Below are 25224 nucleotides of genomic sequence, written 5' to 3'. Positions count from 1 at the left end.
ACCTGGGCTTGATAAACAATCACAACAGTAGGTGTTTCATGACAAGTGTGTGCTGGGAAAACTGTTTCTTGAAGTTAGGATACAGGAGGTTGTTACATAACCCAGGCATGAGTGAGTACAAGTTTAGATTAAGGTATTTATGGAAGGAAACAAGGGAAGATAAAAGATAAAGAAAGAAATGGCAGAAGTGGATGATGAGCTGAATATCCGGGAGGAGAAGATGAAAAGAAAGGGGCTGAAATGAGCTCCAGGGTCAAGGTCACGAGGAATCTGAGGCCCAAGAAGGTGACACCACTGAGCAAGCAAGGGATGCTGGAAAGGGGTAGCCCAGAATGACAATGAGCTCACGAGACCAAAGAAGAAACACGACAGAGATCAGTATTATCCAGAGAGGAAAGGAGCAGTAGCAGTGCTTCTCCAATCCGGCAGTTCCCATAAACCAGCAGCGCTCCAGGAGAGAGCTGCAGGCTTCTGAGCTCCTCAAAGAGCCAAAACTGGCTGGGGAGGGGCCTGGACCCATCTGTCCCTGTCCCCACTGGTCATCATCCTCTGGTGTCAGGCCTCCCAGAGGGCTCTAAGTACCCAGCCACTCCCCAGTCAGATTAAGCTCTGTCTCTACCAGATGGTTTTATTTCCCACCTTCCTTTTGTAATTCAGGGTTCCAGTGATCCTATAAGCTATATGGTGCTTTACCAAATGCCTTAGCCTTTCTCCTTTATTTTTATCGAAGGATTTCTAATGTGGCTCTCCAAATCAGATGGCCTTTGATACCTTGGCTATGATGGAAAGTTTTATGTATCAGCTTGGAGAGACTGAGGTCATAGGGTCATGTTAACAGTTCTCCAAGTCTTAGGTGTACATTCTAGGGCCTTTTCTGCTTTCTGCTCTTAGAGGGGTCCTGAATTTTCTTGTTCTAGCAAGAACCTCCTTCTTTCATAAGGATACTCTGGGGGAACTTCCTGGTGCCCTGCGTGTTGTTTTTCTACATGTGTAATTCTGATAATTCGCTAACAAGAATGACATTCTCCCTCTCTGAAGCAATTTGAATTGTAAGAATTTTTATTTGTCCCAAAGACCCCGTGTCCTTGAGGAAGGTACAGCATCCTCCCTCTTCCCCACAAGGGAGTCCTGGGAAGGGCCCTTCCAGCCACTCTGCCTCCCCAGAGAGGGTGTCCACATGGGGTCAGTAGTTACACCCGGTCCTCTGCACTAAGAGTGCCTTTCAAGATTTGCAGGTAGCAGGAGAAACTCTCAAGATGTAACAAATACATCAATTCCGTTGAAGACGAAGATTTTCTTAAAGTTCAAGAACAGTAAACACAGTTAACAGTCAACAAATACCAAAACTCTCTGTAACTTAAGAAAAAAATGTTTTAAGGTTTTTTCCCAAATGTACTTAGTGCCATATAAAATTAGTTTGCTAGGCCCAGTGGAATAAAGGTAAGAGAAGCACATGTTTCTATTGGTTAAGGATATGAAACCTATAGGGGCCTGTAAGTTCTGGTAAATTTCAATTAACCATAGTGAATACATAAGGAACCCTAAGTTTCTTCTTTCTTAATGAATATTGTTCTAAGTCTACTAACAAGTAGATAAAGTAATTGTTTCTTAAGTTTAGAGCCAGTATCCCTTGGAGATGACACAGAAGAATTCAGAAAGAGACTATGAAGGTCTAAAAAGAAATGTAAAATATACAGATATACAGATTCAGTGCAATCTTACTGAAACCCTACTGGCTTTTTTTTTTTTTTCATAAATGGAGAAGCTGATCTTAAAATATATATGGAATTACAACAGATCCTTAATAGTCAAATAATCTTGAAAAAAAATAGGAAGACTCACATTTTCGAATTTCAAAACCCACTAAAAATCTACAATAAACCAAAGAGTATAGCACTGAAAAAAAAAAAAAAAAGATCCCGATAAACTCTGTGCCCTACACGAGGTCATCTGAATTCCCTGACAGTTTTAAAGCATCCTCAATATCACCTGGTGAATGAGTGTGCCCAATAACAGTTTTCCCCTTCCCTTCCCCGCTTTCCTTCTGGACTTGAAGATACGCTGTGAGGTCAGAATGGAGAAGAGATGTGTAGTGCTTTGGGTGCTGACATGGCAATTTCAAGACATACTTTTTTCTTTTGTGAGAATCAAGGTGAAAAAGTAGGAAGGGTGAAGTATGTGGGGGGAGTCTGGGCGCATATTGTACTATACTACAATATGTGTAGTAACGGTAGAATTAGACCGTTGAAAGTTACATAACCATAATGAATAATAATTTAATTTTTGTACAAGCAACAAAGAATAGTGATTGAATTATTTTCTTAAATAACTCTTTTGACTAAAATAATTAACATAAATACACACACAGAGGGCTGGGTGTGGTGGCTCACGCCTGTAATCCCAGTAGTTTGGGAGGCTGAGGCAGTTGGATCACCTGAGGCCAGGAGTTCAAGACCAGCCTGGCCAACATGGCAAAACCCCATCTCTACTAAACATATAAAAATTAGCCGGGCGTGGTGGCGTGTGCCTGTAATCCCAGCTACTCAGGAGGCCGAGGCAGGAGTATTGCTTGAACCCAGGAGGCAGAGGTTTCAGTGAGCTGAGATCACGCCACTGCACTCCAGCCGGGGTGATAGAGTGAGACTCTGTCTCAAAAATAAAAATAAAAAAATAATAAATAAACAAATACACACACAGATGAGGAACTTGCAGGGCTTTAGAGACAAAGACAGAGACAGTCAAACATACAGTGTTCCAGGGTAAGAACCAATTATACCACTAACTCCGGGGATTCTTGAACATGTTTAATCTCACTGAATCCCAGTTTTCCCACCTATAAAATGAAATGTTTGACAAGTTGATTGCCAACATGCTTTCCTCCTCTAACATTCTATGATTGAAGAATTCTCTTTTGTTAGTTCTTTTTTAAGGTTACATTAGCTTCAAGGCTCTTCTTGTTCCACACAGATGAAAGCAGAGCATACCATTTCATGAAGTATTTATCCACGTACATGACACAGTTTTCTCACCAGGCAACTGTGCCCTCTATTTTGTCTCTTTGGTATTCAGCTAATTCAGTGAAACTGAGTCATTCTAATATATTTTCATACATCTTCGTATTTCCAGCCAACTGGAGGAAGATATACTGCACCTATAATTTTGGTGATGGAGTCTTTCTTTATGATAGCAATCAGCACTAAGTATCCCAGAGCGCTTACCTTGAGGCCCCAGGTTTGACTCCCAGCATGTCCCAACTGTCTTTACTATTTCGAATTCTGCGAATGGCATCTGCTTGTTCTTTGGTGAAACTAGCACTGCTATTTGTGGTAGGGCGTTTCCCGCCATTTTCACATAAATCAACTATGGATATATAAAAGGTCTACAAGAAGAAAACATAACCCAGGGTAGAAATGATTTTGTGAAAATAGGAATTCCTTTTAAGCATCAACTTAAAAGACTTTTAATATATTCCAGCAACTCTTAGAAGTCATGTATAAAGCAAATACACACTTTGGAAGATTTTTTTCTACTATTTAAATATATATATTCATATATTTTAATACACAAAAAGTATAAGGAATAAAATTAAAGTGGCTAATAATCCTACTTTCAGATAACCACAATTGAAGTTAAAAAGTAACAGATGGGCAGGGCATGGTGGCTCACACCTGTAATCCCAGCATTTTGGGAGGCCGAGGCAGGTGGACTGCTTGAGCTCAGGAGTTTGAGACCAGCCTGGGCAACATGGCAAACCCACGTCTCCACACACACAAAAAATACAAAAATTACCCGAGTGTGGTGGTGCACGCCTGTAGTCCCAGATACTTGGGTGGCTGAGGTAGGAGGATGCTTGAGCCCAGGAAGTGAAGGCTGCAGTGAGCCCAGATCATGCCACTGTACTCCAGCCTGGGTGACAGAGCCAGACCCTGTCTCAAAAACAAACCAACCAACCAAAACAACAAAAGTAATGATGAACATTGTTAGAAAAATTCAAATAGTAAAGAAAAATGTAAAATGAAAACTGTGTCTCTCTACTCCTCAAGTTCCTCTCCTGGAGGTAACCATTGTTGATTTTTTTTGAGCATCCTTCCAGAAAAATTTACCATCAGTATGCCAGTATATACACAGATCCATACTCTTTCAACATGTACTAAAGGAGATCAGACTAAACACATCTTAGCACCTTGTATTTTTTTCCACATAATGCATCCTGGAATCTTTCTATAGCTACATGTAGAGACTTTCTTTGTTCTTCTAAATGACTGTTCAGTATTGTATTGTGTAGCTGTACCATAATTTGTGTAACCAACTCTCTATTCTTGGACAAGTCAGTTGTTTCTAGTTTTTTTGCTACTATAAACAGTGCTTCAGTAAATTTTTCTTCTGTGTATACATCTCAGTACACTTGTGGGGATACTGCTTTAGGATAAATTCCTAAAAGCAGAACTGTTGAGAAAGAGTATATGCGCATTTTAATTTTTGAGTCTGACAACCGTTGTTAAAAAAAAAAAAGCTGTACCAGTTTACATTCCCATCACCGTGTGTGTGAGACAGAGTGCCTACTTCTCCATACCCTCATTAACACTGACCATTATCAAACATCCTAAGTGTTACTAATCTGATATATATCTAATATAGTTTGATTTGCATTTCTTTAATTAGAAGTGAAAGTGGGTATCTTTCCAAATGCTTATGGCCTTTTCTTTTTCTGCAAACTTCTTATTCTTTGCCCATTTTTACAATTTTTTTTCTTTTTTTTGAGACAGGGTCTCTCTATGTTGGCCAGGCTGGTCTCAAACTCCTTGGCTCAAGTGATCCTGTCTCAGCCTCCTGAGCAGCTGGGATTACAGGTATGTGCCACTGCACCTGGCTACACTTTTCTGATTTTTTTTTAGGTGAAAGCTTTTTTGACCCTGCTCATGTTTCATGTTCTGTGCACTGTAATTATTACTGAATAATACTCATTTACCACACTACAGCTACTTTTAAATGGACATATCTCCTCCTAATTTCTTTAAAAATCTTTTCCTCTTCTTTTTTGGATTCTTTTATAGTTCCTGTTATCTTCTAAAATTTTTATCTTTCTTTTAGACTCTCCTTTCTGATGTCTAGTATTAGCTAATCAACTTGGTAACCTAACAAGAAGCCTTGACGTCTGAAAAGGGGTATCAAAGGAATACCACTAGAGACCAAGACACAAGACGTATTAGCTTGGCTTTAGTCTGTCTTAATATTGCTCTCTCTGTTAACAGTTATCAATCAGATAAAACCATGTTACTTCCTGACATAAAATGTCTATTAAGTAGATAGGAAATAAAGAAAATATTTATTAAATTGAACCAGCAGGAAAGCACTACTTTTAAGTACTTACTTATAGAATACTGTAATTATTCTCTTCTTGTTAGCTTTTTTTTTTAAACAGACTAATTTATCCATTAGTTCTATCCAAGATGTATCTAAAAAGATAAAAGCCACATAAAAGGGATCACAGTTGCTAGTTGTGTATCAGTAAGACTGTCTTCTAGCCTACGAGTTAACCTGAAATATGAATATTCATAGATTTCTGAGGGCACAAGGATTCATTCATCACACACATGGTTATAGGAGACAAGCCATAGTGTAGGCTATAGAATACTAGGATTGAGACCAAAGCCTGTTTAAATTTCATGTCTGAGTTCCAGCCATGACAGAGTAATGAATACTGGACTAGACTTCCTGCCATCAACTACTATCGAACTGGAAAAAAACTGTTGGCAGTGGACAACAGCAAGTGCAAGACGGCTCCCTGAGAGATAAGCCCCCCGATCACCTGGTTGTCTGCTTGGAGTCCATTTCCTGACCACGTCACAGAGAGCTGGAGTCTGAGCAGACACAAGTCTCATTGAGCTAAGGAGGAGGTGGCTAGACTCTGCAGAGCAGGCCACTGGAGAGGAAAGAGCTGTGCAGAGCTGGGCACCAAGTCCATATGGGGGTCTCTCATGAGTCTGTGGCCAAAGGCTGGGCTATATATGCATAGGGTGAGATCACTCAAGGCTTACCAGATAACAGCTGCTATGGGGTTGAAACAAAACCAATATCCTGAGGTCTAGTGGTGCTAGAGAAGAGCTATCCTGGGAACAGTAGGGTTTAGCCTTGTCAGAGTGGAGATATTGCCTTAACCCCTCATTAATTGCCCCACCATCTACTGAGGCACCACAGAAAGGCTGTGCCCTAAAAATTATAGACTCATCCTAACAAAACCTAAAACCGAGAGCTGACAAGATCTGCAAAAGGGACAGAATTTGGAAGCTGAGTCCTGCCAAATTAGAAGGGCTTGGGAAACACTTTGAACTTCCTTCAAATTCTTGCTATTAAGGCAAAAAAACAAGCCAACACAAGTTCACTGTAATTTGCCAATAATTAAACTGCCTCCTGAGGAATCAAAAATCAACACTAAACATTCTTCAATCAAGAATCAATAGTCAGGCTAGGTGCGGTGGCTCATGCCTGTAATCCCAGCACTTTGGGAGGCCGAGGCGGGCGGATCACGAGGTCATGAGATCGAGACCATCCTGGCTAACTCGGTGAAACCCTGTCTCTACTAAAAATACAAAAAATTAGCCAGGCATGGTGGCGGGCACCTGTAATCCAGCTACTCAGGAGGCTGAGGCAGGAGAATGGCATGAACCCGGGAGGCGGAGCTTGCCGTGAGCCGAGATCGCGCCACTGCACTCCAGCCTGGGCAACAGAGCCAGATTCCGTCTCAAAAAAAGAAAAAAAAAAAAAATCAACGGTCTTCTGAGGAAGATAAAAGAATCTAGAGTCTCTACAATGTGTTATCCACAAGGTCTGGTGTTCAATCAAAAACCACTACTCATACAAAGAAACATGTAAATGTGATCCATAGTCAGGAAAAAAGGTAGTAAATAGAAACTGAACCCAAGATGGTTCAAATGTTGGACTTAGCAGATGAAGACTGTAAAACAGCTATTATAAATATTTCAAAGAGGTAAAGAAAAATACATTCAAAGAATTAAAGGAAAATATACTCTTAATGAGTGAGCAGAGAATCTAATAGAGAACTGAGAACTATACTGGGAACCAAATGCAAATTCTAGAGCTGAAAACTTCCCTCAGGGAGTTTAACAGTAGATTGTCAGTGGTGAAGTCAAATCAACAGAGACTATGCAATCTGAAAAATGCATAAAAAAATGGAAGAAAAATAAATATAGCCTCAGGGACTCTGGGACAAAATCAAATGGTCTAATATACATGTAATTGGAGGCCAAGAAGGTAAAGAGAGCCAGAATGTGGCCAAAAAAACTCTGAAGAAATAATAGTAAAACAAAAACAAAACAGAAAACTCCCCAAATTTGATGAAAAACACCCACCTACCAATCTTAGAAACTCAGTAAATCCTAAATAGAATAAAAATGAAGAGAATCACATCTTGGCACATCATATTCTAACTGCTGAAAACCAAAGAAAAGAGAAACTCTTGAAAGCAGCCAGGGGGAAAAAAGGGCACATTAGGTACAGAGATTAATAAGAGTCAGAATGAGTGCTAACATCTCATGACACACAACGGAGGCCAGAAGAGAATGGACCAGCATCTTTAAAGTGTTGAAAAAAATCTCATTTCTAACAAGTATGTCCCTTGGACAAATCACTTTACTACCCTTAGATGCTCTCATATATGAAATGATAACAATACTTGCCACACATTGTTGTTGTAAGTCTCCATGAGATGAAATGTGTAAAATTCTCCAGAATGGTGAAGTACTATTCAAATGGTTAGGTATCATTATTGTACACATACAGGCACAAAGTCACATAGCTCCAAGTACTCAAAAGAATAGAAAGCATGGCAAACCAGCATCAACTTTATTTGATCTTGAAATAGAAAATACTTTTGCTTAATTCAGCCTGTCAGCCAAGGAAGAAATCTGTCTTCTAGTAGGAGGAGTGACATCTTGTGAGAAGGAAATTCAGCATAAAAGATTAAGTACAATCCCACTCAATAATTAAGAACAACTCTTTATAGTGTAACTACATTATTTGAAATGCTAAAAATTCCCAAAATATCAGATATATTCATAAGAAGAAAGCTACATTATTCATGCTACCACTTACTTCCAAATGTATCTATAATTAAGGGCTGACTTTATAAGTTATTGTTTTAAATAGCCTATTTCCCTTAAAATTACTCAAGATGAGTAGGTTTTTTTAAAGTGGCCATCTGTTCAGGTTGTGATGTGAGCGCCTCCCTCTATTTCCTGCTTGATTGGCGAGGCCTTATTTTTATGTGTGACTGGATGGAGTCTATACTGACAGTCTCCTATTCTCTAACTGCACCCCTGTGGGCTACAATATAGGATTATACTAGCGGTGGCAAGGCAGTTTTGCCACAGTAATGCTTCTATCTGATTATGCATATAAATGTAATACCATTAGCCAAAGGTAGCTTTGAAGAAAATCTCTGTCCTGCTTAAACAGTGTATAATAACTTTTGTTAAACTTGATGATCTTCAGAATCGCCTGGAGAGAGAGCTTTTTCAAAATATAGATTCCTGGGCTCCATCGCAACATAAGCTTCCAGTAGGTCTGAAGCCCAGAAGTATGTATTTTAAGAATTTCCTCAGGTAATTCTGGTGATCAGCTAAGTCTCATCTAAAATAGACAGCAGTCAGATCACTCATTCTCATTCTCTCTTCCTTTCTCTCCCCCTTTCTCTATTTCTATCTCACTAGATTCTTTGAAAAGAAAGAGCTTATTCTAATGAGAAATTCCTATTACTTTTTTGCTTCCTCTAATTTAAACTGAAAATTGGCACAGTGGCCTTGACACAAACCTTAAAACAACAAAATGCTAGCTTACCTGGAACATCTCATTGATGCCTTCTCCAGTTTGTGCTGAAGTTTCAAAGTACAGGAACCCTTTGCTTTCAGCCCAAAGACGTCCTTCACTTTCATCTACACAGCGATGTTTGGTACAATCAATCTGAAATAGAAGGGGCGGGGGACAGAGAGAAGATTACAATCTTGTTCTACTAGAATGCACCCAGTGAGGGTCTCTGTCAATCCTTTACTAAGGCAAAGCTATTCTTAGTAAATGCCTGCACTAGTGTGTAAAATTACCAGGACCAAAGGGACAGAAACAAAACTTAATATTGAATGTAGACTGATATTCTATGGCAACAGGACTAGTGCCTGCTGCTGCAATGTCCCACCTGATCCCTTGGGAAAACAGCTGTTACTCAGTTCTGTGAAAGTTGGCTTCATGACATCTGCCATACCCTTGGGGCCATAGTCTGCTTTTCACACCTTTCCATAGTCCACATCACCTAATTAATGCCCCTACTCCAGTCGGGTCAGAGTCTGATTATTAGGAACCATTGCTCCCACTCAGTCACCAACATCCTTCCCCATGTATGGCACCAGAAAAAAAAAAATGTATACAAATTTTGATATAGCAGGTTTTAGGCTGCTGTGTTGTTTTGTGTTTGTCTTAGGGACATTATGTTTTGAAAGGTTATTGATTTCCATATTACACAATAAGGAATTTTTCTTTTCTTTTTGTTTCCCAACACTCAAAGCTCCACTCTTTCCCTAGAAATCTGAACACACCATTTCCAGAGGGGTTACCTTGTTGGCACAAACTACAAATATAATATTTTCCATGTTTCCATGAGGTCCAAGCTCTTGCTTCATTTCTGCCAGCCATGCATCAAGGGCGTCAAAGGAGTCTTTCTGCCCAACATCATAGACCAGTATCACACCCTGTGTGTCCTTGTAAAACTCATTTCGAACCTTCAAATAAAAGGACAGATACACAAAACGTAGTTTTTGTGATGTTATAAGAATGTATCTCACAGTCATTAACCTGGCAAAGTGTGTTCTTTTGTGTATTCGTAGTGTTTGCTATTGTATCTGTTTCTACTGGTCATTAGAGGGTTTTTTATAGAATCAAAGTAATGTCATTCTAAAAATGTATTAGCATAGAAGGACTTACAATGGAAAACAACAGCCTCCTGCCCCACCCCATCCCACCTCCAGTTCCACTCCCTAGAGGCAATCAGTCTTTAATTATAGTAGACCTTAAAAGAACATCAATTATATAAAATTCTTCTTAGGAAGAATTAGGAAGGTGAGTGAGCAATTCAAAAGAACTTAAGGCCAAAATGACATAAGTGTCAGCAATGGGTACAGCCATTTATAAATCACATCCCAAAGCTGGCTTCCCCCAGGGTGCTAGGCAGAGCTTCCCTGACTCTCGGGTCTGCACACCAACTTTAGAACTCCAAACTCAGAGCCTCAGTGTAATACAATGGAAAAGAGCACAGGCTCTGGAGTCAGACAGATCTGGGTTCACACTTACTTACTAGTTTTGTGATCTTGGGCAAGTCACTTAACCTCTCTGCGTCTCAGTTTCCTCATCTGTAAAATGGGGATAATACTACTTACTTCACAGGGTTATTATGACAGTTAAATGAGATAATGCAGGCAAAGTACTTAGCATGGTGCCTGAAAAACAATGTCTATTTAACACCTTCCCCTTCCTTCCTTGCATTCATTCTCTGGGCTTCATTCCAAATGTGGGAAGAGGCAGCATGAAATATGGGCATACTCAAACATTAGGGCCAGAGAGAAGTTAAGGAGCAGCATTGACACATGGGGTTTCCGGGACAAAGTTCCAGAAAGAATCCTGACAGAGCCCATATATTACATGTTCTTTTCACAAAATTCCCAAATGTACTCAGACCCACACAAGCTATGTAGTAAGAAATGAAAACATGTTATACACATCGGGTAGGGTTTCTGGGCATAGGCAGATATATGGACCAAGGATATTAAGTGCTCCTATTTGTTTACAGAAACCTAAGAAGCTATCCCCTAAGGTTAAAACCAACAAAATCAGAAAGAACTGAAGATGATGAAGCCCACCAGTCCTTTCCCTCAGTACTCATGGTCCTTGGCCCTTCTACAGCAGTTAACGACGGGCTCTCTCTTCTTTTCTAAAACTCTCACTGCCTTGGCTCCCATACATCACATTCCCTAGGCTCTTAAATTCTCTTTCACCAACTCCTCTTCTCTCTATTGCTCCCACTCCAGCTTACCACCAAAATCCCCCAAATCCTGTCCTATGCCTTCTTCCTTTCTTTTTGAATCCTTCCTCCCAAATCAGCAACATCAACCACTTGTACAGTTTCAACTGTGAGAATCTCCAAGATGAGCCCTCTCCTCTGAGGTTCCAGACCTGCATTTCTAATTAGCACCAGATTCTTCCAGCTGAATGTCCTGTTGGAATCTCAAATTCAATATGCACACAGGAAACCCCTCAACTTCTTCCTTCTTAAACCATTCTCCAAAGTTCCAACTTTCTCAAATGATGTTAAAAGTTTCTGATCAGTCCTCCACCAACCTTCCCAGTCTTATCCTCCCACTAGCTCCTGACCTTCAAACTGGGGAATCTCTCATTCCCCAAACTTGCCCAAGCCTTCCTAACTCCATCTGGAAACAGATACCTCTTTATCTTTAATCGTTCAAGCCCTGGCTATAATGATGTATCTTTCATGCAGCTTTCTCTGTTCCATTCCTCACCATCCAGCCCCCTACTCCTGCAAAACAGAATGTAATCTCTATGTCCCCTGGAGTACCATACTGTTTTGTACTTTCATAGTGCCATCACTTCCTGCCCAGTTTTACAGTTAGTAGCATATCCAGCTGTCTTCCCTCCTACACTAGAAGAAATGTGAAGACATGCATCATCTTCATGTATCCTCCCTTGTGTCACCCACAGGGCCTAGCAGATGCAGGCACACCCCACTTTATTGCACCTATGTAAGGCACATAGGCACACCTCACTTTATTGCACAGTATGTACATATCGTGTTTTTTTACAAAGTGAAGATCTGTGGCAACCCTAAGTCAAGCAAGTCTATTGATGCCATTTTTCCACAGTGTGTGTTCACTTTATGTGTGTGTCACATTTTGGTAACACTTATAATACTTCAAACTTTTCATCATTATTATGTCTGTTATGATCATCTGTGATCACTGATATCTGTTACTATTTTAAGTGTTTTGGGATACCATGAACATATAAGGTCATTTAAGACAGCAAACTTAATAAATGTTGTCTATATTCTGACTGTTCCACCAAATGGCTGTTGCCCCATCTCTCTCCCACTCCTGGAGCCTTCCTCTTCCCTGAGACAAAACCATATTGAAAGTAGGCCAATTAATAACAATACAACGGCCTCTAAGTGTTCAAGTAAAAGGAAGAGTCATGTATCTCTCATTTTAAATCAAAACCTTTAAATGATTAAGCTTAGTGAGGAAGGCATTTCAAAAACAGATAGGCCAAAAGCTGGGCCTTTTGTACCAAACAGCTAGCCAAGTTATGAATGCAAAGGAAAACTTCTTGAATGAAATTAAAAATGCTACTCTAGTGAACACATGAATGATAAGAAAGTGAGACAGCATATTGCTGATATGGAGAAAGCGTTAGTGGTCTGGATAGAAGTCCAAACCAGCCACAACCTTCTCTTAAGCCAAAACCTAATGCACAGCAAGTCTCTAACTCTCTTCATTTCCATGAAGGCTGAGAGAGATGAGGAGGCTGCAGAGGAAAAGTCGGAAGCTAGCAGTTGTTGGTTCATGAAGTTTAGGGAAAGAAGCCATCTTCGTAACATAAAAGGGCAACATGAAGCAGCACATGCTGATGTAGTGCTGCAAGTTATTCAAAATATCTAGCTAAGATCATTGATGAAGGTGGCTAATCAAAGCAACAGATTTTCAATGCAGATGAAACAGGCTTGGAATAGATAGATCTAATGGAAGAAGATGATATCTAGGACTTTCAAGGCTAGAGAGGAAAAGTCGATGCCTGGCTTCAAAAGCTTCAAAGGACAGGCTGACTCTCTTGTTACGGGCTGACAGAGCTGTTACGGGCTATATGAGCTGATGCTCATTTGCCGTAATGAAAATCCTAGGGCCCTTAAGAATTATGCTAAATCTACTCTGCCTGTGCTCTATAAATGGAACAGCAAGGTCTGGATGACAGCAGATCTGTTTAAGCATAGTTTACTGAATATTTTAAGCCCACTACTGAGACCTACTACTCAGAAAAAAGGATTCCTTTCAAAATATTACTGCTCATTCACAATGCACCTAATTACCCAAGAGTTCTGATGGAGACATACGAAGAGATTAAAGCTGTTTTTATTATGCCTGCTAACACAACATCCATTCTGCAACCCATGGATCAAGGAATAATTTTGACTTTGAAGTCTTACTGTTTAAAAAATACATTTTGCAAGGCTACAGCTGCCATAGTGATTACTCTAGGCAAAGCAAATTGAAAACCTTGTAGAAAGCATTCGCCATTCTAGATGCCATTAAGAACATTCGTGATTCAGGGGAGAGGTCAAAGTATCAACCTTAACAAGAGTTTGGAAGTTGATTCCAACCCTTACAGATAACTCTGTGGGAGTTCAAGACATCAGTGGAGGAAGTAACTGCAGATGTGGTGGAAATAGGAAGAGAACTAGAATTAGAAGTAGGGCCTGAAGATGTGACTGAATTACTGCAGTCTCACGATAAAAAATAAATAAGAAGTTGCTTCATATCAATGAGCAAAGAAAGTGGTTTCTTGAGATGGAATCAACTCTTAGTGAAGATGCTATGAACATTGTTGAAATGACAAGCAAGAATTTAGAGTATTACATAAACTTAGTTGATAAGGCAGCAGCAGAGTTTAACTGAATTGACTCCAATTTTGAATGAAGTTCTAATGTGGGTGAAAATGCTGTCAAATAGCATTGCATGGTACAGAGAAATCTTTCATGAAAGGAAGAGTCAATCAATGTGCCAAACTTTATTGTTGTCTTATTTTAAGAAACTGCCACATCAACCACCACCCTCATCAGTCAGCAGCCATCATCACCGAGGCAGCCTCTGATCACAATGGAATCAAACTAGAAATCAGTAACAGAAGGATTAACAGGAAAATCTCCTAACACTTGGAAACTAAACAACATACTTTTTTCTTTTGTTTTTTGTGTTTTTTGTTTGTTTGTTTTTGAATAACACACTCTCTTTTTTGAGATGGAGTTTCACTCTTTCACCCAGGCTGGAGTGAAGTGGCACGATTTTGGATCCCTGCAACCTCCGCCTGTTCAAGCGATTCTCCTACCTCAGCCTCCCAGGAAGCTGGGATTACAGGGATGCGTCACCACACCTGGCTGATTTTTGTGTGTTTAGTAGAGACAGGGTTTCCCCATGTTGGCCAGGCTGGTCTCGAATTCCTGACCTCAGGTGATCCACCCTTCTCGGCCTCCCAAAGTGCTGGGATTACAGACGTGAGCTACTGCTCCCGGCCTGAATAACACACTTCTAAATAACTCATACATCAAACAGAAAGTCTCAAGGGAAATTAAAGAAATACATTGAACTGAATGAAAATGAAAATACAACATCTCAGAATTTGTGGGACACACAGTTGTGCTGAGAGGGAAATATGTAGCATTAAATGAATTTATTAAAAAAGGAAAAAGTCTCAAATCAATAATCTAAGATCCCACCTCAAGAATCTAAAACAAAAAGAGCAAAATAAGCTTAAAGCAAGCAGAGAGAAGGAAATGATAAAGATTAAGGCAGAAGTGAAACGGCCAAACCAGAAAAGAGCAAAAAACCTCCTTAAGAAAAATGAAAAAGCCCAAGGAAGGAAAAACAAAAGAGAATGGTCATGAGATTCATTTGGTGATTACTTAGAGCTGGTAAGCAGATGAAAATAAATCAAGTAGTTGCTTTAGCTTCTTCTCTGGAAAGAATGCAGATGACTCGGCATGAATAGGAACGATCACCCCAGTACCCTGCTGTGAAAGAAGTCGCATCACTGAGTTCTTAAGCCCAAGCATAAATGTAATTTTTTTTTTTTCACATTTTAGGCTAAAGTATGAGGTAAAAAGCAAAAGTCCTCTGAAAGTCAAAATGTCTTATTGAAATGTTTGAAATATTGGCAATGAAATTTCCTACCACTATTTAACAGGATAACCTAAAAGATCAACAGTTGTCTATTAACTCAAGGCTCTGAAGGCAAGCCACGATCAAGCTAAAATTATGCAATTTTACACATGATATCAATATTGGTTGTTTCATATAATTCTGGATCTCTCCCCAAACCACCAACAATACTGGATATAGGTTTTGTCAAAAAGGCTTTCTTACCTCATAGAAGAAGGGATGTCCAGCCATATCAAAGATGTTGACTTTGATTTCTCTGTCTCTGACGTGTACCCTGAAATGTTCAAATGGAAACAATCCGAAAGTAAGTCATGGTTTCTCCATTTACCTTAATATCATTTATAAATTTCAAAAGGATATGTGTATGCAATTTAAGAAGCTTTCTTAGTGCCTCTTTCTCATTCCAGATCATCTTTACAATAGCAGTCAGCAACCTGACAGATGATCCTGCCTTCTTATCCCAAGAACACTGAACCCACATGGAGTAGGCATTCTCAATTACTTCACTTTCACCTTCACTTCTAGAAACTTTGGTCCACAGCTCCCAACCAACAAAGGGTAGCTATTACTATGGTATTAAGAAAAATTGATTTGGGATAAGTAGGAGCAAGATGAAGGAAAATGAAAAGTTTTATTTCACTTAGTAAGAGACATCTTAATTACCACTGGTTATATTTGGTTATCACACAGCAGAATAACAAAGATGTATATTAATGACATCTGTTTAATTTTCTTGTGATCTTTATTTGAGCAAGAGCAATAGTGAATTTGTTTTCAGATATTTGGAAATAAAGAATAAAACCAAAGGGGAAACAATAACCATTCATATTAGAATTAACTACTGTTAACATCATAGCATATTTGTTCCTAGTCTTTTTTTTCATGAAAAATCACCATTGGAAAATGATAAAGGAACATTAGAAATAATTCAAACACTAGGCTGGACACGGTGGCTCACGCCTGTAATCCCAGCACTATGGGAGGCCGAGATGGGCGGATCATGAGGTCAGGAGATCGAGACCATCCTGGCTAACATAGTGAAACCCCGTCCCTACTAAAAAAATTTAAAAAATTAGCCGGGCGTGGTGGTGGGCACCTGTAGTCCCAGCTACTCAGGAGGCTGAGGCAGGAGAATGGCATGAACCCAGGAGGTGGAGCTTGCAGTGAGCCGAGATCACGCCACTGCACTCCAACCTGGGCGACTGAATGAGACTCCGTCTCAAAAAAAAAAAAAAAAAAAAGAAAAATAATTCAAACACTAAAGAAAAACACAAAGATGAATGTTTAAAAGTTATTCCAGGCCAACAGGTAGAGAGGGAGAGAGATGTAGTGAATATTCCCTACGATTCCAGCCATCTCTGAGGCCCAGCTGCATCCTTGTTGCTAGATTATGTGAACTGATTAATATCCATTTTCTTTTATTTTGCTTAAGTTGGTTTGAAATAGGTTTCTGTCAATTATATCCTCCTGACTCATCATGGGACAAACATCTCTTCCAAAAAAATTTCTGCCAGAAACAAAATAGTCTGTTGACTATACCATGGTCCTTTGGCATAATATGGTAATTCTCACATCTTAGATAAATAAACTAGCTACTTATATGAATTCAGAACAAAACTATCTTAAATAGGATGTCCTACTATATCACTGATGAAATCCTATGCTTTGAAGCAGGAAAGAGGAAAAGAAAACTAGAAAGAAAGGTAAATTTCAGACTGGACGCGGTGGCTCACACCTGTAATCCGAACACTTTGGGAGGCCGAGGTGGACGGATCACGAGGTCAGGAGTTTGAGACCAGCCTGGCCAACATTGTGAAACCCTGTCTCTACTAAGAATACAAAAATTAGCTGGGCGTGGTAACATGTGCCTGTAATCCCAGCTACTTGGGAGGCTGAGGCAGGAGAATCACTTAAACCCGGGAGGCGGAAGTTGCAGCAAGCTGAGGTTGCAGTGAGCCGAGATCGCGCCACTGCACTCCAGCCTGAGCGACAAGAGCGAAACTCTGTCTCGGGGAAAAGAAAAAAAAAAGAATGTGAATTTCATTTTTATTTTTATTTATTTTTGAGAAGGAGTCTCACTCTGTTGCCCAGGCTGGAGTGCAGTGGCATAATCTTGGCTCACTGCAACCTCCACCTCCGGGGTTCAAGTGATTCTCCCACCTCAGCCTCCCAAGTAGTTGGGATTATAGGCAACTGCCACCACGTCCGGCTAATTTTTGTATTTTTAGTAGAGATAGGGTTTCACCATGTTGGCCAGGCTGGTCTCAAACTCCTGGCCTCAGGTGATCTGCCTGCCTTGGCCTCCCAAAGTGCTAGGATTACAGGCATGAGCCACCGTGCCAAGCCAGAAATGTGAATTTCAAATGAAGAGCTTCATACATTTCACTGCCAAGAGCTACAATTTTCATTCTTTAAAGAAAATTTGCAGAAATACCCTCTGCTGCTGTCAGTTGAAAAATGGTGCTGTAAGAGCATTACACAGAACTCTTGAGTTTTACTCTACCATTTACTGGGGCCACTTTAAAAAGCCATGAAGGATACATCTGAACTTGACTCCACTCTTCACCTAATTGACATTCTGCTAGCTATATGTCAAAACTTTAGTCTACCTTCTTAAATATTGCCCTCACAGTCTAATCTGGCAAACTTCCTCTTTAGATGTACCTATCTTACCTAACAATAAATATTTGTTGAGTACCTATTAGGTATAAGCACTATGCCAGGCACTTGGAGAAAATTTATACTAATAAATTTTCAGGGAGTTTATAATCTAGCAGGAGACATTACACATATACAAATAATAACAATACAAGGCAATTTTTGGTAAGTACCACAAATACCATAGACAACTTTAGGATTTCTGTCATTTGCAACCAAAAAGAGTCCTGACCAATAAAGGGCATGTTTAGAAGACCTTACGGGAACAGGAGAATGTTTATGTCTTGGAGAAATTGGCAGGGCTGTTCCAAGTGGACAGGCTGGATAATGGTGCTGAGGTAGAAAGTCTGAGGGTAGCAGTTCAGCATGGATGGAAAGTAAAGTGTGTAACAGAAAAGACAAAAGGGGAAAGGCCAGAGTGGGGCCAAGATAGTGAACACCTGAAATTTCATGTTTAAGGAGTATGCTATCTACCCCAATTCTACTGTATGGGTATTTCCTGCTAATTATATCCAACTCTTCAAGCTCAACCCCCTCCTGACTCATCTCCAGATAAATCCCCAATTGGACCCAACTTTACTTTTCCCAATTCATTTTTTTTCTTTTTTTGGGATGAAGTCTCACTGTCGCCCAGGCTGGAGTGCAATGGCACGGTCTCAGCTCACTGCAACCTCTGCCTCCCGGGTTCAAGTGATTCTCCTGCCTCAGCATCCTGAGTAGCTGGGACTACAGGTGTGTGCCACCACACCCGGCTAATTTTTGCATTTTTCTTAGAGACAGGGTTTCACTGTGTTGGTCAGGCTGGTCTTGAACTCCTGACCTCGTTATCTGCCCGTCTTGGCCTCCCAACGTGCTGGGATTACAGGTATGAGCCACTGCATCTGGCCCATTTTTGCTGGATTCTAATAGCTATGAAGATCATAAACCAATAAAAAAACTTCTCTGGTAGAAAATGTTCCACACAATATTTATAGACTTTTTAGAGAGAATATTTCAAAATGCTCTAAAAACACACCTGCTGGAAGGACCTGCTAATATAAAAACATGTTTCCTGGAAAGTTACACCTGCCATTTAGGCTTTGTGTTGACATGTTCATTGCTGTAGCCTACACCTAACACGAGGCCTGGTGAATGGGATGTGCTCAATACCAATACACGGGCTGAATGAATGATATGATCACTAGATACCTGTAAAGGTCTACTATTCCTATCTTTCCCAACTTAACTTCAAAGTCTCCATTTCAAGATTACCTACACAAGAGCACTGATGCAAATATGGATCATTTTGGAAAGTTCTGAACTTCTATGTAACTTACAAACCCAGGGAAACAATATACTTACTTTGTGACTCCATAGTCAATTCCAATTGTTGCCAGGTATTTAGACACGAATCTTTTCTCACAGTATCGCTTTATAATACAGCTCTAAAAAGGTAAAAAATACAGGCATTTAGTAAATACATAGTGAGAACACATACAGAATAAGTATATTTCTTCATTATGGTTCCTCCATTCATCACTATGAAAAAGCATTTTCAAAAGACAAAAGTGGCGGGGCGCGGTGGCTCACGCCTGTCATCTCAGCACTTTCAGAGGCCAAGGCGGGTGGATCACCTGAGGTCAGGAATTCAAGATTAGCCTGGCCAACATGGCGAAACCCCGTCTCTACAAAAATACAAAAATCAGCCGGGCATGGTGGCAGGCACCTGTAATCCCAGCTACTCGGGAGGCTGAGGCAGGAGAATTGTGTAAACCCGGGAGGCGGAGGTTGCAGTGAGCTGAGATTGCTGCCATTGCACTCCAGCCTGGGTGGTAAGAGTGAACGCTTGTCTAAAAAAAAAAAAAAGACAAAACTATAAAATAACTGAAACAAGTGTTAAAAGATTTTAAGAAAAATTATTTTTAAATTCTTCCCTTATTACTAAATATGCATATGTTTTCAGTTGAGTTCTCAATCCTGTGCTCTTTTCTTCTGAAGATGTCTTCTATTCTTATGCTTTCAATGATACCACCAAAATATCTGTCTAGCCTTGACCTCACTGCCAAGACCAGATCCACATCTCTAAATATCTATTAGATTAATTCCTTTTTTTTTTTTTTTTTTTGAGCCTAGGAGGAGAGGCTGCAGTGAGCCACGATGATGCCACTGCACTTCAGCCTGGGTGGCAGAGGGAGACCCTGTCTCAAAAAGAGAAAAAAAATTTCCTGTTAAATCAATTGAATTGGGTTTGTCCTACTTGCAGTAAAAAGTACTCACTTCACAGAGTATTGTACATACTTCTAGAGTTTGCTTTTCTCTCTTAACAATAATAAATTATGGTTCCCAAGTTAACTTTAAAATAGCTCTACTCACTTTTTTATGGTTACACAATAGTCTGTGATATGCAAATATTCCCTCCATTTCATTGCTTGCTAGTTACTTTGTCATTTGTTTTAATTTGCTGTTTGAGTCAATGATTATTTACTAAGGCATTCCTTAATTTTTAACTTTAAAATGCTTTACCTGTATATCATCCTATATTTTCCAAATCCTTTAAAATGGGTAAGTATGTGTTACTTTTACAACTAAGGCAAAATAATACGTTTTTTTAAAAGTTACACTTAAATCTTTTATCCATCTAGAATTTATTTATTTATTTATTTATTATTTTTTTTTTGTAGAGACGGGGTTTCACCATGTTGGCCAGGATGGTCTCGATCTGACCCCGTGAACCGCCCGCCTCGGTCTCCCAAAGTGCTGAGATTACAGGCGTGAGCCACCGTGTCCGGCCTAGAATTTATTTTTGAGAAAGGAATGTAATAGGAATCCAACCTACTCTCAGATAGTAGACAGTTGTTCCAACAATATTTACTAAATGGTCTCTATTTTCCCATAATTTTACATTTGTGTAAATTGAATTTCCTTACGTATCTGGGTTTATTACTGGACTCTACTCTGTTCCACTGATGTCTCCATATTTCCTTCCCAATACCAATGGGAAAAGTTTGGTAGCTTAAAAAAATTTTTTTTTAAATTAAACAATCATTTTATTGCTTGAGTACATAGACAAATTTATATGACCAGGACAGAGGCTGTAGATTACTCATTTCCAACTGGGAGGGAGGATTTGCTTGGTCTTACAATATTGAGCCAAAGGGTGACTCTACCTCTCTATCAGAATCAGACAGAATTTACCATCCTTATCCTTTCTGTTCATCTCAAGATGCTTTTGAACAATAACTACTTCTTAATTAAATGGTAGAGATCTTCAGGGAGATCAGGAGCAAGTCCCTTCTTGGACTTAAGAATTCTTAAGATGCTATTGCCTGTCACAAAACGTACTTGAGCAACACCATGTGAGTCTCTCAAGAACCAAACTTGAAAAGGGAATCATGTTTTAACTTCCAATACCAAACACAAACTGGAGAACGTGATGATGTCAAGGCTCAGCTATCATGGCATAGTTTCCTATTTGTAAGATGGGGGTCTACTTTTATACATCACAGAAACCAACATGGGAATGCATGCAAAGCTCTCATAGACATCCAAGGAAGGTTTACCGAACACTAAGGAAAATCTTTCTGGTGGAAACTGTGAACGTTGAAAAACCATCATCACAGTGAAAAAAAATTTTTTTTTTCTTTTTAGAGTCTCACTCTGTCGCCTAGGCTGGAGTGCAGTGGCACAATCTGGGCTCACTGCAACCTCCGCCTCCCAGGTTCAAGGCAATTCTCCTGCCTCAGCCTCCTGAGTAGCTGGGACTACAAGCATGCGCCACCATGCCTGGCTAATTTTTTGTATTTTAGTAGAGATGGGGTTTCACCATGTTGCCCAGGCTGGTCTCGAACTCCTGAGCTCAGGCAACCCACCTGCCTCGGCCTCCCAAAGTGCTAGAATTACAGGCGTGAGCCACTGCGCCCGGCCTGAAAAATATTTTTAAATGGCTGATACAGTTGGTCTTCTTTCATTTCTCTTTTTTTTCCCCACAATTTTCTTTGTTGTTTTCACATTAATTTTTCATAAAGACTTTAGTAGTCTTGTATTATGTTCTGGGAAAAAAAAACCCTTATTGATGTTTTCACTGGAATTGAATTTCATTTGTAGGTTGAGTAATTCACATCTATACAATATTGTGTAATCCCACGTAAGGAAAAACTATATCTTTCCATTTGCCTAAGTAATTTATATCCCTTTGTAGAGTTTGAAACTTGTCTTCATATAGGTGCTGCCTATTTCATGTTAAGTTTAAACCTAGGAACTTTATTTTTGTTGTAACTGTAAATTAAAATTGTTTTTCAATTACACATTCCAACTGAATATAATTTGGACACAATAAAGTTATTAATTTGTGGGTAATAATTTTGCTTTATTGAATTTTTATGTTTCTAATAGTTTTTCAGTTAATTCTCTTTGGGTTTCCAGGTAAACAATCACATTATTAGCAAATAATGTTAATTTTACCTTCTCTTTTCTAATATTTTTATATTCTCTTACTCTTGTCTAATTGCACTGGCTAATAAAACTAGAAAAATGTTAAGTAGATGTGGTGACACTGGGCATTCTGAGCTGCTTCTAATGTTGTATCATTAGGCACAGTAAAATTACTTTTTTTTTTTTTTTTTTTTGAGACGGCGTCTCACTCTGCCGCCCAGGCTGGAGTGCAATGGCGTGATCTCGGCTCACTGCAGCCTCTGCCTCCCCGGCTTAAGCGATTCTCCCGCCTCGGCCTCCCAAGTAGTTGGGATTAAAGGCGTGCACCACCATGCCTGGCTAATTTTGCATTTTTAGTAGAGACAGGATTTCACTATGCTGGTCTTGAACTCCTGACCTCAAGTGATCCGCCCGCCTCGTCCTCCCAAAGTGCTGATGTATCACAGGCCTGAGCTACCGTGCCCAGTCCCTAGAAAAAAAAAAAACCTCGTACACAGCTGACGTTCAAAAAAATGTTGACTTTCAGTGAATACTATGCTAGCACATACCCACAAAAGTAGTACGGGATCATGCTACATAGAAATAAACACTAAGTAAACATTTACTGAGCATCTCCTGGGTGCCAGGCACTGGACTAGGCACTGCCTTAACAGCTCTTTCGGAGTTGATTTTGAACGCATACAACGACGGAAAGAGCACCGCAGTGGGAATGTGAAGACTTAGGTTCTAATCTTTCCTCGGTCACTGATTTGATGACCTTGGGAAGTTCTTAACCAACAGATTCCACTTGCCCAAAAGGAAAGAATTTGAGTGAAGAGGAGGCCGTCTTGGAATTCATAAGGGAAAAGGCCTCAGGTTACCTCTGGCCTTCCCTCCCCACATACTAAAGGAGAGTTTATAGCTGATGAACCACAGATGGGGCAGAGAAGGGCGGTGGAACTAACAGATATGGGGACACCACCAGAAATAAAACACAACGCAAAACAAAACAGCGCGGACCCTGGCCATCTCTTGCACCTCCCCTGTGAAACACGTCAACGTCAGTTACGCTCTCTCGTGACGGGAATGCAGAATCTGGGCTGCCGGGCACCGTTTCGCGAACCCTAAATTCTCACACGCACCCCATAACGTTCCGCCGGCTCCCAGGCCCGGCTGGGGGAACTAAACTTTCTTCCTCCATCTCCCGGTCCCGGACGGCCCCCTAGAACGCGGGCAAGGTATCTAGGCCGACGGCCCCTCATGGGGACCCAGGCCTTCTTACTCTTTTGGGGGTACATTCAAGGCTTAGAGGCCACCCCAGACACCATCTCCGGGAGAGTGACGTCGGAGGACGAGGGGGCAACGGAAAGGTCAAAAAGGTCGGGGAGTTTCATTCGCGGAGCCGCCCCCCTCGGCTGAGACCCGGGCCTGCTTGGGGGCGGAGAGGAGGCCGGGCCCCAGGCTGTTGAGTGGCCGCCCTTCCAGCCAATGGACACGTCGCCCCGCCACGCTGGGGCCCGCCCCTCCCGGCTCGCTGTACTCACTTTCCCCACTTCGGCGTTGCCCATGGAGATGACTTTGATGCGGAGAGACCTGCCGGGCTCCTTCCGCTTCGGCATGTTGGCCTCCATGGCCCTGGCTCTCTCGGGGCCACCCGCCTCGGTCTCTTCTTGTGCACCGCTGGCCCGTCCCTCAGGCCTCCTCGTCCAATGGCGGAGCCGCTGCTCTCGTCACCGCCTCGCCTCCGCTGCTCGCCATCCCCGCCGCTGCCTGGCAGCAGGCGCGGGCGGTTGGGAGCGTGGGGAGCCGGGGGAGGGAGACGGGAGTCTCGCGATGCTAGCGCGGGGCTGCTGACGTCATCTGCAGGCCCTGGAGACGCGACTGCAGTTACCGAGTTTCTAAGGCCTCGTCCCCTGACGGGAAGGCGGCGCTGGGGGGCGGCTGGGTTTACCCTTCGAGGTGAGCGCGTCCTTGTTTTCAGGGACGCCCGGACGGGAGGCGTTTGTTGCTTTCGCAGCCGAGTGGTGGAAATGTATTGGCTCTTCAGGGCGGGTCTGGTAGTGTCTCGTCCGTTTGGGAGTGTTTTTTTTTTTTTTTTCTGGATTCTTTTTCGGTTCCATGGGCCGGTCTGCTGCTCCTCTTCCCCCTCCAATATTTTGTTCCCCTTGCTCGAGATCCCCGAGAGGCAGACCCCAGAGCCAGGAAAGTGGGGAGGTCGGAACCCTGGTTCTGGAAGAGGGCCTTGGGCAAGGCGTGAAGCGATTCTGAATCTGGTTCCTATTGTTTTTTATTTTAAATGGAGTTGTCTATTTGGAGTCAAGGCAAGAGTGTTTAGTCTTGGCCCTCCTATTACAGAGCTCTGATGGATTTGTTGACTCCTCTGTGGGAGAAAGGCTTGGTCTACTGCAGGTGTTAACGCTAAGCCAGGCTGGAGCTGTGGACGTCAGTTTCCTCAGCTCCCCGCTGTTCGCTTCGAACGTGACCTCGACGTCTGCTCTCCCCTTCCCTTTAGCTGACAATGTGACAGTGCTTGAATAAAAGTCAGTCTGACAGGAACGGTAATTTTTTTTCAGTGAATATCTTCAGTTACAGAAGATAAATAGAACTTGACAATGATTATTTATAGTGCCCTGAAAAAGAATGGCTGCCAATTTCCCTGTATATTACAAAGACAAAAGTAGCATTGCTTCTTTTCTCACCTAACTTTAAACATCTTAAGGGAAGTGCATTACAGGAAGGCAATGAACAAAGGCTCAACATTTCACAGTAAAGTCAGATTTTCCACATTTTAATTTTAAAATGTGTTTTTTAAACATTAAGTTTTTTTTAAGACAAGTTTATTCTGGATTGTTTTGATAATCAAATAATATAACTTAATTCACTGAAGCTTCTAAAATTATTTACAAATATGAAATATAAGTCCTGATTAGAATTTGGATAGTTTTAAAGCTTAAAAGAATCCACATGCTAACTTCTCAGTATGATTTAATAAATCAAATTACTAAACATGTAATTTCTTCGACAGTTCACCTTTGGCCCTGTAATAGGGTAACTGGTATTGTGGAAGAATAATTATAAAATGTCAAATCTTCAGCTGTTATGACTGATTAAGTATGGTGCTGTTGAGACTAAGCAGTAAAACATGCCACAGATTTAAATTGATTACTATTTT

General features: G+C 40.9%; 1 protein-coding gene across 3 annotated transcripts in view; it reads right to left on the bottom strand.

The window, feature by feature from the left end:
• The window catches only part of DNAJC27 (DnaJ heat shock protein family (Hsp40) member C27), a 28423-nt gene extending 4567 nt beyond the window's left edge, over nt 1-23856 (bottom strand). Inside the window, exons 1-7 of one of the 3 annotated variants that reach the window (XR_008624405.3) lie at nt 23597-23856; nt 19005-19087; nt 15210-15279; nt 9624-9788; nt 8857-8979; nt 5372-5456; nt 3364-3379 (exon numbers count right to left, since the gene is read on the bottom strand). Coding sequence is in view for 2 of the 3 variants with exons in the window: in XM_003827028.4 (XP_003827076.1) it covers nt 3219-3379; nt 8857-8979; nt 9624-9788; nt 15210-15279; nt 19005-19087; nt 23597-23683 (689 nt within the window). In the remaining variant the exon portion in view is untranslated. Of the gene's footprint in view, nt 1-3218; nt 3380-5371; nt 5457-8856; nt 8980-9623; nt 9789-15209; nt 15280-19004; nt 19088-23596 lie in introns of those variants that run through there. The other 2 variants (XM_003827028.4, XM_008952405.4) reach the window with 2 other exon arrangements.
• Between the last annotated feature and the right edge of the window lie 1368 nt (nt 23857-25224).

Source organism: Pan paniscus, chromosome 12 (assembly GCF_029289425.2).
Source record: "Pan paniscus chromosome 12, NHGRI_mPanPan1-v2.0_pri, whole genome shotgun sequence".
NCBI classification, from domain to species: domain Eukaryota; kingdom Metazoa; phylum Chordata; class Mammalia; order Primates; family Hominidae; genus Pan; species Pan paniscus.
The sequence above is the reverse complement of the archived record's forward strand: the minus strand, read 5'-3'. Positions and strand labels throughout refer to the sequence as shown.